This window comes from Melospiza georgiana, chromosome Z, assembly GCF_028018845.1.
Source record: "Melospiza georgiana isolate bMelGeo1 chromosome Z, bMelGeo1.pri, whole genome shotgun sequence".
Taxonomy (NCBI): domain Eukaryota; kingdom Metazoa; phylum Chordata; class Aves; order Passeriformes; family Passerellidae; genus Melospiza; species Melospiza georgiana.
Window position 1 is genome coordinate 12448782 of NC_080465.1, and position 13484 is coordinate 12462265.

The 13484-nt window shown below is 40.0% G+C and overlaps 1 protein-coding gene across 2 annotated transcripts in view; it reads left to right on the plus strand.

Annotated features, from left to right (window-relative positions):
• The window catches only part of GRAMD2B (GRAM domain containing 2B), a 29869-nt gene extending 28553 nt beyond the window's left edge, over positions 1-1316 (plus strand). The window contains exon 14 of one of the 2 annotated variants that reach the window (XM_058044450.1): positions 995-1113. In XM_058044450.1, coding sequence (XP_057900433.1) covers positions 995-1036 — 42 coding nt within the window. In that variant the 3' untranslated portion in view covers positions 1037-1113. Of the gene's footprint in view, positions 1-994 lie in introns of both variants that reach the window. The other variant, XM_058044452.1, reaches the window with a different exon arrangement.
• Positions 1317-13484: the final 12168 nt, after the last annotated feature.

The window sequence follows — 13484 nt, forward strand, 5'->3', positions numbered from 1 at the left end:
TCAAAGGATAAAGCATTAAATTGTGGGAGGGAAAATGTGGCCTAATATTACTCATTCCCTTACACTAACTTACCAAGCTAAAAGGAAATTCTTGTTTACATGTTAAGCAACTCTCATAAAATTAGATGCTTCTTAGTGTTTCCCTTTCCTCAAAACATCTTCTTGAGAAAGGTGTGCATCTGGGATGGAAATCATGATGTAGGACTGAAAAGTGGTATCTTTGAACAGGAAGTACAGTGGCTCCTCAAATTAAAGCCTGAAAGTAGCTGTGACTAAATCTGTTACCAGTGCCAGCGAGTTACTAAGATGCTGAGATACTGAGAATATGTGTGTCTGGGGATGTGACCCACTCTATTCCCTCCTCTCTGCTTTTAAGGACAAGGAGATGAAAAGTGGGTAAATAGGCTGTGTAAAAATAGATCTGTTCAAATTATTCTGGAGGATGCAACTGGCTGAGAATACTTTCATTGCAGCTAAAGGAAGATAGTCCACAATCAGTTCACTGAATCTGGTAAATGGGACATGTCTGCTAATGGTTACAAGACTGTACTTTACTGTGCATGTATCATGGCTGAAGCTGTTAAAAAACTATTTTAATTATCCATTTAGCCATAGAGCTATGACTTGGAAGTTTGAGGCTTTTACTGGATTTTGATCAAGGTGAAAATAATTCATTTTCTTGTCCCATTGCTTTCTAGTTCTGATTTTTATTTCTGTCTTATGACTAATGGTGGAGGCAATCTATAGGAGAAAATTTCAGAGGATATTCATTATATGAAACTTGCTGGTTGATTGTCTAGGTGTTACATTTGATGCACTTTTATTACACTTACAATAAGGGAAGCATTTAACAGGAATACCAGAGGTATGAAAAGGTGTGACAGAATTAACATGCAGACAGAGTATATTGAAGAGTATGTCTTGATATTTTTTTTAATTTAAAATGCAGTGTAACACTTCTTGCCTCACAACTCTTTCCCTCTCTTTTTCTAAGATACAGAGCAACTTACAAAAACTACTTGAAGATGGTGAATGAAACATCAGTGTTCTTGGACTGCTTCAGACCTCATTCTTCTGTCTTGACAAACTGTTCCAAAGGAGCTCTGCTGGCCAGAGTTCAAGCTTCTTTATTTTCAGTCCAAGCCAAGCTTAAACTACTGTAAAGCTCATGTCATAATGCAAAAAACTCAGTTGATTCTTCAGCATGTATCTATATATTTTGCAAACATATGGTTTGGTCTACATGTATCTATGTTTTAAAAATGTGGGGATTTTTCTTTCTCTGTTGTGTGTGAATTAATGGATTTTATAGCTTGCTTGATTTTAGAGTTGCTTTCACCAGTGCAAATCTTGTGCATATCCTTTTACCTCAACATTTACTTTATGCCTATTGTCATACAAGTATATACATGAACAATGTCAGCCATGATTCATGTACTGAAGTGTTGTGTGAATGAGCAGGTATCTGTTTTAGCTATGATAATGGATTGGTGCTGTGCTCTTCATTTTTACTTACTTCTCTGCACCTTGATGAAAACAGATGCCTCTGTGTTTGGGTTTGCTGTCGGGAATGTTTGAGGTCTGCTCAGTTCTCCAGCGCTATAAAAAGGCTCAAGTCTGCTTTTTGTGACACCATATCACCACTGAGGATAAGGTCTGTTTCTGCTGGGCATTCAGGTTCCATTGAAGTCATGCCTGAAATCTGTATGGACTTGCCAATTTGCAATCAAGTTGTTTATGAATAGCAATATGGGTGTGACACACCTGCACAACTTGGAAAAACTGCTTGTTTTCTGTCCACTCATGTGGTCTCTGTCCTTTAAGTTAATCAGTGTGAAGATCCTCAGTCAGCTTTCCTTGGAGTTCATGGGGTTTTGGTTGGCTGAGCAAGTGCAATTTGTAGTGCAGTAAATGGAAATCTGGTCTTGGCATGTGACTCCAGGGACTGGATATTTCCACGTAATGAGAACAGGCAAATTAATGGTGCAGCAATACAAACAATCAGTAGAGTGAATGAAAAAGTGGACACCTGCTTCATTGTATCACATACTGGTTTTTTCCAGAGTGCCTAAGATGGGGATTTTTAGCTTTCTGATTCACCAAGCAGGCTCATTAGTTTTTAAAAAGCAATATTTAGGATAATAACTACTATCTGTGAAGTAACAGTATTGTTTATAATATGCTATGCATTTTATAACCATTTCTGTGAAATGTACCTACTTTGTTTAAATAAACTTTTTTAAAACCAGTGACTCAGTACTATAATTTGGATGAACCCAAGTCCATCCATCAGTTTTAGTCAAATGTGATGTTCATGAGGCTTATAGCTCGTGGTACAGTTTATGCAAAACCCAGCACTCAACACAAGGGGTTAGGAACTGCATCCTGCTTCAGTCCTTCCTCTGACTCCATTGTGTGTGACTTCTTTCTGGATCTCAATGACAACAGTAAGAGCAGATTCGGCCCCCAGAGTTTTGGGGACATGTTAATGGTTTTCTCAAGTTCCTCAGGTTTCTCAAGTTTCCTCCTTGGAGGATACTGGATGGGTATCAGAATGCCGAGGCAGCTTTGAGGGCTCTGAGGGCTCTAACATGCCTGCCTGGCTCAAGATTCCTCATGAGTACAGTATGTAAGAAATTATTGAGATTTGACTGTTCTCCCTATTGAAATACCTGCTTTTGCTTCCTCAGCTATTGTGACTTTATTGGAAAACTCAGCTTCACAAGAAAAATGTTTAAAAAAATTTGGTTTTTTTCCATTTTTCCCCCTACTTTCCACTACAGTTGCACGGCTTATGTAATGTTTTGGACTCTCACCTCGTCCTCTACCTTCTCTTGTTCCCTCCCTTTAATTCTCTATCAGAAATCTCTAGCTCTGTGGTTGAAAAATTGATGCCATGAGTCACTTTTATCAAAGGAACTACAAGAAGACTTGGTTTTTTCCAGCAGCTGAACTGAGTTAGCCTTTTACTTACCTTACATTGTCAAGTCTGTGCTTTTTTACAGGAGAACAGGGAGAGAGATAGTGTTTGATAGGTGCCTTAAGTGAATCAGGCAGGCTAAGGCCTTATCATTAGCCATATGGAACACAATAATTACTGTATGGAATCAGCAATCAGAGGTGGGTGTGTGCCCTTTAGCCTGCAGCAGCAGCATGCCGGGGGAGGCGAGTCTGCACAAAGGTGTAACAGCGTCCTCCTAACGCAGGAAGGTGAGCTGTGCTCCAGAGAAAGGATTGCGTTGTGACAATTGAGTCACAGCAGCCACATGAGTGCAGTGGCGCAGTTCTGTGTGACCCCTGCCCTGGCCCCTGTGCTGCCCTCACTCCCCCTTTCCCTAGAGGGAGCAGGAGGAGGGCTCAGGATGTCACACTCTTGGGGCACCAGGGCAGGGGTGGGCAGCCTGCAGTGTTCAGGCACCCCAGGGAGCCCCGTGTGGAGGAAGCTTAGAAGGGAGTGGAGTCATTTAAATCCTGTGATTTAGGCTTTTGGGCTTGGGATGGAGGGGGTTGGCCCCAGTGTTTGGGAGGGAAGTACTAGCAGCAGGGATAAGCAAGGAAAAGCTGCTTCCCCCAAGGCTGGGAGTCTGTTAAAGAGCAAGGAGACTTGTTCCAGTTTCTGTGGCAGGTAGTGCATACAAAGGCAACGAGGAGGGGCTTTGCCTTTTGGCAAAAGTGCGAGTTTGCAGTAGTAGATGGGAAAGGTGTGACTATAGTGAAGTCAAAAATGCAGACAAAATTCTTAGCACACACTCTTAGTAGCAATTATTCATAATTTGCTGCATAGACTGCATAGAAATCTGCTTTTAAAAGACAGTTTTAAAATTTCTTGTGTGTTTGTTTCTCCAGCTTTGTCTACCTTTGTCTACCTCAGCACAGAGGCTGAAAACAAAGAAGACAAACAAGAAAAACAGCTGGGTTCTACTAGCCATGCAGGACTAGTGATTGCTAGTGCCAGGTTCTGGGAAGATGCTTTGAGTTGAAGATGGAAGACCAGAGGGACACATCACTTGTGTTTTCTCTAGTTGGTTAGTGAAAAACGTAATGAGGATTTGTAATGGCTATTTGGATTGAGGGGTTGTTGAATTAGTTTTCTGTCAAGGTATCAAGGTATGAAGTTTATGGTGCTGTTGGTGTGAAGGATGCAGCTGGCACTCTATGATCTGAAAGCCTCCCATCTCAACAGTAATAGGTTCCATTAGCATTTGCAGGAAAGACAAACAGTTTTGCCTGTGTTTTTGTCTGAGTATGTCTGAATTTAATATTATTAACTTCTTGCATGTGAACCTTTGTACAGGTGTGTGGTAATGCTTTCTGCTTCCTGCTACATCTGCACTTTCATTTCCATGTTTCCACCTCATAGTCAGTTGACAAATGATAAAGAAATATCCAGGTTGCTGATACCCAGGCCTTTGCAGGCTATTGCTCAGCTGGTTCAGGCTATTGCAAGTGAGGTGTTATTCCCAAATACATAGGAGATTTTGCATTTACAGAGCAGGTGTGACATGCAGTAATGATCAGAAAAAGCTGGCTGTTTAGACAGAAAACTGAGCAAACAGTGACACTGAGCAAACAGTTCTTTTTGTGTTCAGTGCCTGTGTGTATGCTTCTATAAACAACAGAGGAATAATGTCATTTGAAAGGATTTTACCAGCACCTGCTTTTCAGTTTCCCTGGTGAGACTATCTGAGTCTGACAGGCAAATTTGCTCAAGAGGGAAAATTGACTCATCTCATTTGACGCTTCTAGGTTTATGGTTTGAACCCAGTGGACTGTTCTGCTAAACATGGTTGCATGTAATGAGACTTTACAAAAGGGATGGGTTTTTGCCTTCTTGGGTTTTAAAATTGGTGTAGTATCATTTTATGAATGTAGAGCTTCATAATATCCTGTTTTTCACTGAACAGCCACAAAAATGTATGTCAGTAAATTTCATTTAAATGCATCTAAAGTTACTCCCTGTTTATCACAAGCCAGTCTGGATTTTAACAAAAAATCAGTCAAATACAAACAATAAAGCAATGTAGAATCTACAGAAGAATCTAAAGCAATACAGAATCTACAGAATCTCTCACACTCTCTACGTGTGAGAGTTTATTCCCTGAGCTTCATAGAATGTTGTCATGCCTGTCACTAATCCTGTCCAAAATATAGGCATTTCAGTTATACTGTTGTTTCAGACCTTCTGGTCTTCTTCCTGGTGGCACCTACTTACCCTCAAGTTTCCATTTAGTCAAACTGGCAAGTGAGACTATGCCTACTCGTCTTGGATTAAATCTCAAATTATTTGGGTGACAAAGCCTAGATTTAGCGTCTACAAGACCGTGATTACACTTGGCTATTTGTAGTACCCTCAAAGGGATGATCCCAAGAAGGAACTGATTAGAAGTGTGCTATGAGAGGATACTAGCAGGGTTAGTATGATAATCAGAAGCAGGTTCTTTTCTCCTGTGGCTAGTTTCTTATCTATTATAATTTACAAACGAGGGGTCAGGATGCAGCCCCTTAGCAAATAGACTTTGAGCAAGAATTCAAGGTATGTCAGTGAAGCCTTTCCCAAGACTGTGTTTCACATACAAAATGGACAAGAGTATTCCAGTTATCCCCTACTGAAGTGACAAATACTTTGCTTGAATCACTTTATCTATTTTCCCCACATTGGACAGTATTTGTGCCAAAAAGTTGACCCTGAGTTGGATGTCTGTTCACTAAGTAAATACCTGTGCTAATGACCTTGGAAATTAGTTCAAGTTCTTGAAGAGAGTTGTTGTAGAAAAGATTGTCCTGCCCTGCCAGCCTCCATGAGTTCAGTCTGGATAGCTCTTCCACCTGATTGTTTTTTAAATTTGTCCACTGTGGGTAGCACTTCTACTGATGTATTTTACTGTCTGTGTGACTTTTTTATTTTTCCACTTTCTGTACTAAATCCATTAGGAAACTGCTTAAATGTTCATTATTTAAAGATACCTTTAGGGAAAGGTATCTTTTAAAATTTGCTTTACATATTGCTTTACATAAACAGCAAGATCATGTCATGATGATGTAGTAGCTACATCATGTTCTGGAGGTGTGACGTTCTACATTAAGCTTTATAAAAAGGATTTTATAGTCTTTGGCAATGCAGGTCCTTTGGACTGTACAATAAAGGCTCCTTCAACTTCTGTTCTCACTTAATGGTATTGATAAGGTAATTTTCCACTGACTAGGCATTTTAGCAGGAGATTACAGGAAAGTCATTGCAATGTGCTGTCAAGTACTAAATTAAAAATCAGCTCTTCACACTATCTACAGGTAGATGGATAAAGGCTCCCTCCAAGAAGAAAAGGTAATGAGTAACTAAATTATAACCTTACATGCTGGATCTGGCATGCAGGACAAAAACTAGCTCTGAATTCTTCCTGCACTTCAAGCTTGCTATCCTGGCAGTGTGCACACATGGGCTCATTCCAGGGCAAAGGCAAAGTGGGAGGAAAATCAGCTTGTACTAACAGCTGTTTCCACTACACACATAAAGATCCACAGACCTCTCACAAATGGATCATGAAACTTAAATGCCTCAGCACTGGCTTATGATACTTACATGAAGAGATGTCCTTCTATGTTTTTTACAGAAACTGTTTAAGCGATGCCAATGACAACACACATGAAGAAAACAATATAATCTACATTAGCTGACTTGAAAATGGTCACACTTCTAAAGACTCTGATCAATAGTAATGGCTGTAGGAATGCTGTGTGAAAGACCAAGTTTGTGATTGTATGAACACATCTTCCACACTTCTTTTCCAAGTCTCTTTATGGATTTCTGATTCTGCAATCACTCTTTGACCATCACAGTAAATGCTACCACAAAAACAGTTTGTGGGTTGGGGTCTAATTGAACTAAGAAAGTACAAGATTTGTGTTAGGTGTAGGGCTAAGGATATGAGACTGCTTGTAGCTGAATACTGAGAGTTGTAGTATTTAGCTGCTCCCTTCTTCTGTTTATAGGCCATCCTCTGCCTCCATTTCCCATGTTGTTCTACCATATGTTGGATCCAAAAGGTGATCTTCTTAATAGTAACCCATCCAAAACCAGTTAATTTTCCACCAGAGATATGGATAAGGGTCTGTAAAAGAGCCTAGTATCAAATGCAGGCATGTTGGGCAATGTATAAAATAGTGCTTTAGGAGCTTTGCTGACATTGCAACTTTTTTTCCTCTATTGTTTCTCTAATTGTATTCGATGTAATATGGAGCAACACTGGAAACTTGGCAAGAATATTGGCAAGAATATTCTGAGGTGAGTTCTCTGCTGACCTGTCCTCTACCTGTGTGCTTCACCAGAGAGCTACGGCCACAGACAATGGGCCAGATCTGTCAGCAGCAATAAGTTAGGCTTCTACACAACTCTGGTGTCTTTCCTGAGATTAAAAATTATTGTAAAAAAATCAGCAGTCCCTACTGGTACACCTGTGGTGCAGTGTCCCTTATTTTCTTCCTGGAAAATCACCTGGAGTTATTTTGTGCAAAGTTCATATCGCAAGGGCATGTTGCATCACCTTTGCTGCATCAGCTTTGCTAAACAAATTAGAACATCTGAGTAATCAGTTTGGTGGAGGAACGTGGAACTAGAAATTATGAGAATAATACTTTCATATCTTATGGGTAGATGGGGAAGATGCTGCTTTAGGTGTCTATTTCCCTTTTAGCAGCACTTTCCTATGCCGAGGCCGAGGTTGAGTAGGACCATCATACACATCCCTAGACAAAAAAGAAAACAGTTGCAGCAAAATTTTGTTAGATTCCCTGTCCTAGCACAAAGAAAACTTACCAAATTAGGCTGACAAATGCTTTGGGACAGCAAAAGGTGCCGTCTTTTTGGTGGGCCACAGAGAGAACAGCATTGATTCAGAGGGGAGCACATGCCCTGTGTGGAAAACAGCAGGATGAGGCAACAGGGTAACAAGATCCTGGTCAGCCCCTGATTCAACGCACAAGCCAAAATCTTCTTCTGCAATGCTCTGACCACATCTCTGTAAAGGAACTCTCTTCATACAGAAATCTGTCACTGCACTGTGTGGCTGTGGAGCAATAATGATTCCTCTGGAAATCTTGTAGGCAGGAGCAGACCCCACTCAGCCCAAGATGCTCCTGGATTGCTCTCGCCCAGCAGTCAGGATTGCTGCAGCCAAACCATCACATTTGAGGCTCACGCAGTGTGAGGCCTTTCTCGGTGACTCTGACCCCTGGCAGTCAGCCCTGCTGATGAGAAATTGGGAGGGAACCCCAGCTGGGTGGATGTAGTCGTCCACAGGGAAAGGCAGCAGGAAAGCTTTTTTCTTGAACAAGCAGGACAGCAGATAAGTATGTTGGAGAAAAATACAGCTTTTTGCAGCCACTCTCCTGGGAAAAAGCTGAAAAGAAAATGTTCAGAACAGATCGGGAAGAACCAGATTTTTGTCTGTTGGCTTGCACTCATCTTGTCCGGGTGGAAGAGACAAAAAATTTATATGTTGAGTTTCAGTTAAGTGGCCTGGTAGATCCAGATTCTCCATCCCCAGAAAATACAAATCTAGAGTAATTAGACAGAATTATGCAAACAGAAACAGTACAAATTCAGAAGAAGAAAGAGCACAAATATTTTGGCTCTGCTCTCATGATTTACTGAACCATAACAAAAGTTAATTAATCCCTCAGTACCAAGGAATGAGAAGCTACTGAATGACGAAACAGATAGGTTTTTTTAATAGCAAGTTTGTGGAGATGCTATAGAGACTATTATGTCAGTCTACAGGTATTAAGGGGGAAAATTAACTGTTTTGACTTGGATAATATCTGCTATATTTCTGCAACAGAACTTGGTGCCATTTACAGCAGGCAAATGGTGAAAGACCATGGCTTCCACCTTTTAACCCACACTGCAGAAGAAGTTTTCTTAGCAGCTTAAATACAGGATTCAAAATATGTCTTCTGAGTAGCTGAAAGTTATTGAAAACCAAGAAAATCATTCATCTTTTGCATATTCAGCAGGCCCCAAAATACCAATGTCTTATCCCAGTTTCAAAATAATCCCAAAGAAACAAGCTAAGACTCTGAGGAATTACAATCTTCTCACTTAATTAGGAAATTTGTGGTGTGAAGAACTCAAAAAATAATTGTGCAAAGTATTCTTCAAATTTACTGTTTCCCATAGGAATAACACAGCATGGAATAACACAGGCTAAGTACAAGGAAGAGTTACCCTTTCTGTGAACTTTCAGTATTTGTTCATGAAGAAGAAGGCAGTGAACAGCCGGAAGAGAAAATGATATGATCAGCACGCAAGCCAGAATACTTAGACAAACAATGGATGTCATAAATCTCACAGAGATTTGAAATGCAGGGTTTGCAACATCAGAGATGACTTTTGAAAACAAGGAACAAAGAGACTGATGTGTTTTTTTGGCTTGGGTTTTTTCCCCACAAAGCATGCTTCATGACAATGGGACAATTTTTACAGCAAAGAACATATTAAGAGGAATACAACCATCAAAATAATGTTTCTTCTGTTCTGAAATGGCTTTCTTTGTCTTCTTGCTGGGTTTTTTCCTTAATTGCAAGACATAGTTTTGACAGCCTGTTAGATTCATGCTTCAGTCAATGAATTCTGAACAGATTTGGAAGTTTGGGGTGATACTGTACCTTGGTGAATGTGTCTATCTATGTCTCATCTGCCATATGTGTTAGCTTAAACTACATCTGGCTCCTTTCCCTGCATATTCCTCACACAGTAATCCTCTTATCCTTTCATATATTCAAAACCACACTCTTTCAATTTATCCTTGTTTGTGCACTCTGCCCCATCTCCCACTTAAAATAGTCTGATATTTCTCAGCATTCCAAATGCATTATCCAGCAGTTCAAATTCTACCTAGAATCCTGCTTGTGCCTTTCTCATTGGCTTCCCCATCACCAGCATCTCATAATCTTTTCTGGGGATTTTGAATTCCTCATCCTCACTTTAAAGGCCCTTTCATTTTCTGCAGCTAATAATGAGTTGGTATCTTCCAACATATTCTCCAGCAAAATTAAGGTGGTTTTCAGACTTTGCAGGGAGTCACTTCAGCATATCAGGCAGGGAAAAATAAATAAATCAGTAACACAGCTAACTAAAAAATATGAGAAGAAAATAAGCCGTCAAAACAGAGTCACAGCAGCCAGTGTTGGTTACGCCAAACTAAAGTCCTCATGCTGGATTTTTAACCTACAAGGACTCACAACAACAGCAAATCTTCAGAGCATAGTTCGACTTACACTGTTTCATGAAACATCACCATAACTTTATTCTGCTATTTGCTCTGCTTTAAAGCAACACCATAAATCAACTGTCATCCAAGTCAAACTGAGAAGAGGAATGTGGCAAACAGATAGCCCCCATCTCTCCCACACATAATCACAAGCACATACAGTTGTACGTGAATACAGACAAATAGGAGCTAGGAAGAGGTTTATATTCTCAGATTCTACAGGAATCCTGAACACTTCTTGTGGTACATGTGTTAAACAAAGTATCAGCAGTTGTGGTAAAAAATTTAGTTAGATGAACTACAACTCAAGGAGAGGCATGTGCTACACTTTTTAGACTTGTTTCTCGTCCAGCTGCCACATTGGACTGAGCCATTTTATTATAGCTCAGTTTAATCAGGCTAGTGACTGAGTAGCCTTATAAATCCACAGAAGACAGGAGGCAATACCACTTAGTAACAGTTTGTGGATTAACCAAAAATCCTTAGAAGCAAGAGAGCTTATATTTATCCTGTTCCTTCTGAATCTCCCATTTTTAAACTCACCTGCTGCCATTTCATTCTCTCTGTGAGGCTGCTCAGCAAGCAGGCAGGTGATGTTAGTTGGCTTCGCTGTCACAGCTAAGGAGGTTTGGACACCTGTAAGGAGGGTGTCAGGGAAGCGTGAAACACAATTGCCACACACTGACAGCTTTTCAGACCCTAAAGTAATGAAAGGATGTGCCTTTCTCTGAAATTCAGAGATCTAACTTGAGCTGTTTGTTTCTTGTAAGTCCATCTTGAAATCAGGCTGCAGGAAAACAGCTGTAATGCCAGAGAACACCAGCATACTACTGAGTAAAGGAGGCATTAAACCATTCGTTCTTCCTGGCTGAAACACTATTATTTTTAACCTTTGGCTTTTGGAGTTAATGTTTTATATAACAATTGCACTAATCAACTGAGACTTTTGCAGAATAGAGTGTATTTAATTACTAGCTCAGAGGCAGCAGTCCCAGATGTACTGGAACATAAAAAGCATTCAGACAAAGAGGTCTGTGTTCTACACAGCTGGCTAGCAAATGCAAAGGCTGCCCTTGGGCAGGCCTTAGCCTGGCCAACAGCGACACCGGGAGGAACACAAAGGTTTTTAAAAAGGCTCTTTATATCCAAAATGCATATGCATTTTCTTATTATTTGGAGGAAAGTAATCAGCTGTATGGAAAATCAATGCTAATAATTTAGTAGAAATGAAAGACTGTTAACCAGTATTTACCTTTGTACCAGCTATCCATAGGGCAACCATGTTCAAAATGTGAGCCAAGACACTTACTTCAAGCAACACTTCAGTGGCAGCAGATGTTTGCACACTGAAAGCAATTAGTTTCCATTAGTTTTCAAACACCAAGCATGCACCACATGACAGCATGGTTGCTGATTAAGGAACACCAAAGAGAAGATACTAAAAAAAATCCTTACTAAGTCACAGTTTGGTACTCAAGAATTTGATTCTGTGTGATTAAGTCATTTTACCCCTATATTATAAGCCTTAATTATTTTTCTGCTTCCACCTAGGGAAATAAGAGGACACACTTGTGCAATACATAGCCTACACATTAGTGCAGGACCAAGAATGACAGCAATTCAAAAGAAAACCCAGGCAAAGTCTCCTTACTCTCGTGTAATTTACACTTTTTCACATAGTTACTAATGAAATCAATGCAGAGACACGAACGGGTTAGTACACGTAATGAGTCTTGAATGCAGCACCTAAACACATGATTTCTCATACAGAAATATAGATGTCACAAATCAAAAGTTCTGGCAGCTATGTGGTTTTGAACTCATCCAGCAACAACACAGAATGATGAAAACACCAGATGAAAATAACATGATGTAACATGAATGGGCTGGTGTATTACTGCTGAAAGAAAATGGTGAACACTTTCCCTGTTGATTTAAATTCAACACTGCAGGACCACCTTTTGCAAAGTCCCAAGCTGGGACCCACTACCGGCAAGTAGTGTTCTTGGTTTCTGAAAATCATCACCTCTGCAAGAAGCTGTGATAGGACACAACAGGATAGAAGAAAAGCCGCCTACATCTCCCATTCTCACATTTCATTAAAAATCAATTTCTCTGTTTATCAGCAAAAATATTAATAGAATTTTCATCTTTCTTCAGGTAATAATATGGCAAAAAGAAAGGAAGTTACTTGTAAGACTGTTCCCATCAAGGTCATTTCACAGTAAGCAATACTGTGCTAACAAATGAATTATTGATCACGTGTCATTTAACACTTGTTATTCACTGGTGTTACACACTCAGTGGTAATTAAGTTTATGCAACAGTGGAAGACGCTGATAGAATTTGTATTAAAATTGCAAGTCCATTATGTTGAACATACCAGTAGCTCCAAGACACATTTTATGAATTCTCAAAATTGCTTTCCCTGGGTGAGATAATCCACTGACAGCTAATGCAGTTCACAATCTCCTGAGTGGACTTTCCAAATTAAAGCAGAAATTGAGAAACTGTGTTCTTATAGTATCTTTAAACCTCCTTAGTTCATTACTTCATCATAACAATAACTATTTGTAGGCACCTGCATGCTTGCCAAAGCATATTACAGTCTGCTGCAGCCTTTAAAAGATGCTCTTCCCAGAGCCACTTCACAGGAAGTCATTCAGCAAGCCAATTCTAGTTGGATTGTTCATCACCACATGTAAGGAATTCAAAGCTGTCTGGAAAGAGAAGCAGCACTATGATTACCTGCTCTGATGCCACATTTGCAGTCCAGTGTCAGCACAGATAACACATCTTTGGAATAGTAATTCCCATACTTTGCAAAAGTGGGGCTGAGTTTGTAACCTACTTACAGAGAGCTCATTCTCTGCCGATATAGCATGGATCTAACCCACTTACTCCTGACACACAGAAGCAGTTACACAAGCACTTCACGCTGAGTCCCTGTAAGGCTACCCTTACAAAAGCTTGCATTGAAGGAGGAATTATGTATCAAGATGTCAAGTTAGCCTTCAGAAGTTTAGTGTGTTTGCTATGCAGCCACCTCTTGATCACATTTGTACGTTTATTCCATTCATATTAGTTTGCACATGAAGATTTGAAGACCAGTCAAACACCAGACTCACCATACCAGTTTTGTTCTTTTCATGAGCTGAATTCCCATACCTAAAGCCAGGTGGCAGAATCAACCTTATTTCTGTAAATTAAACAACTGGA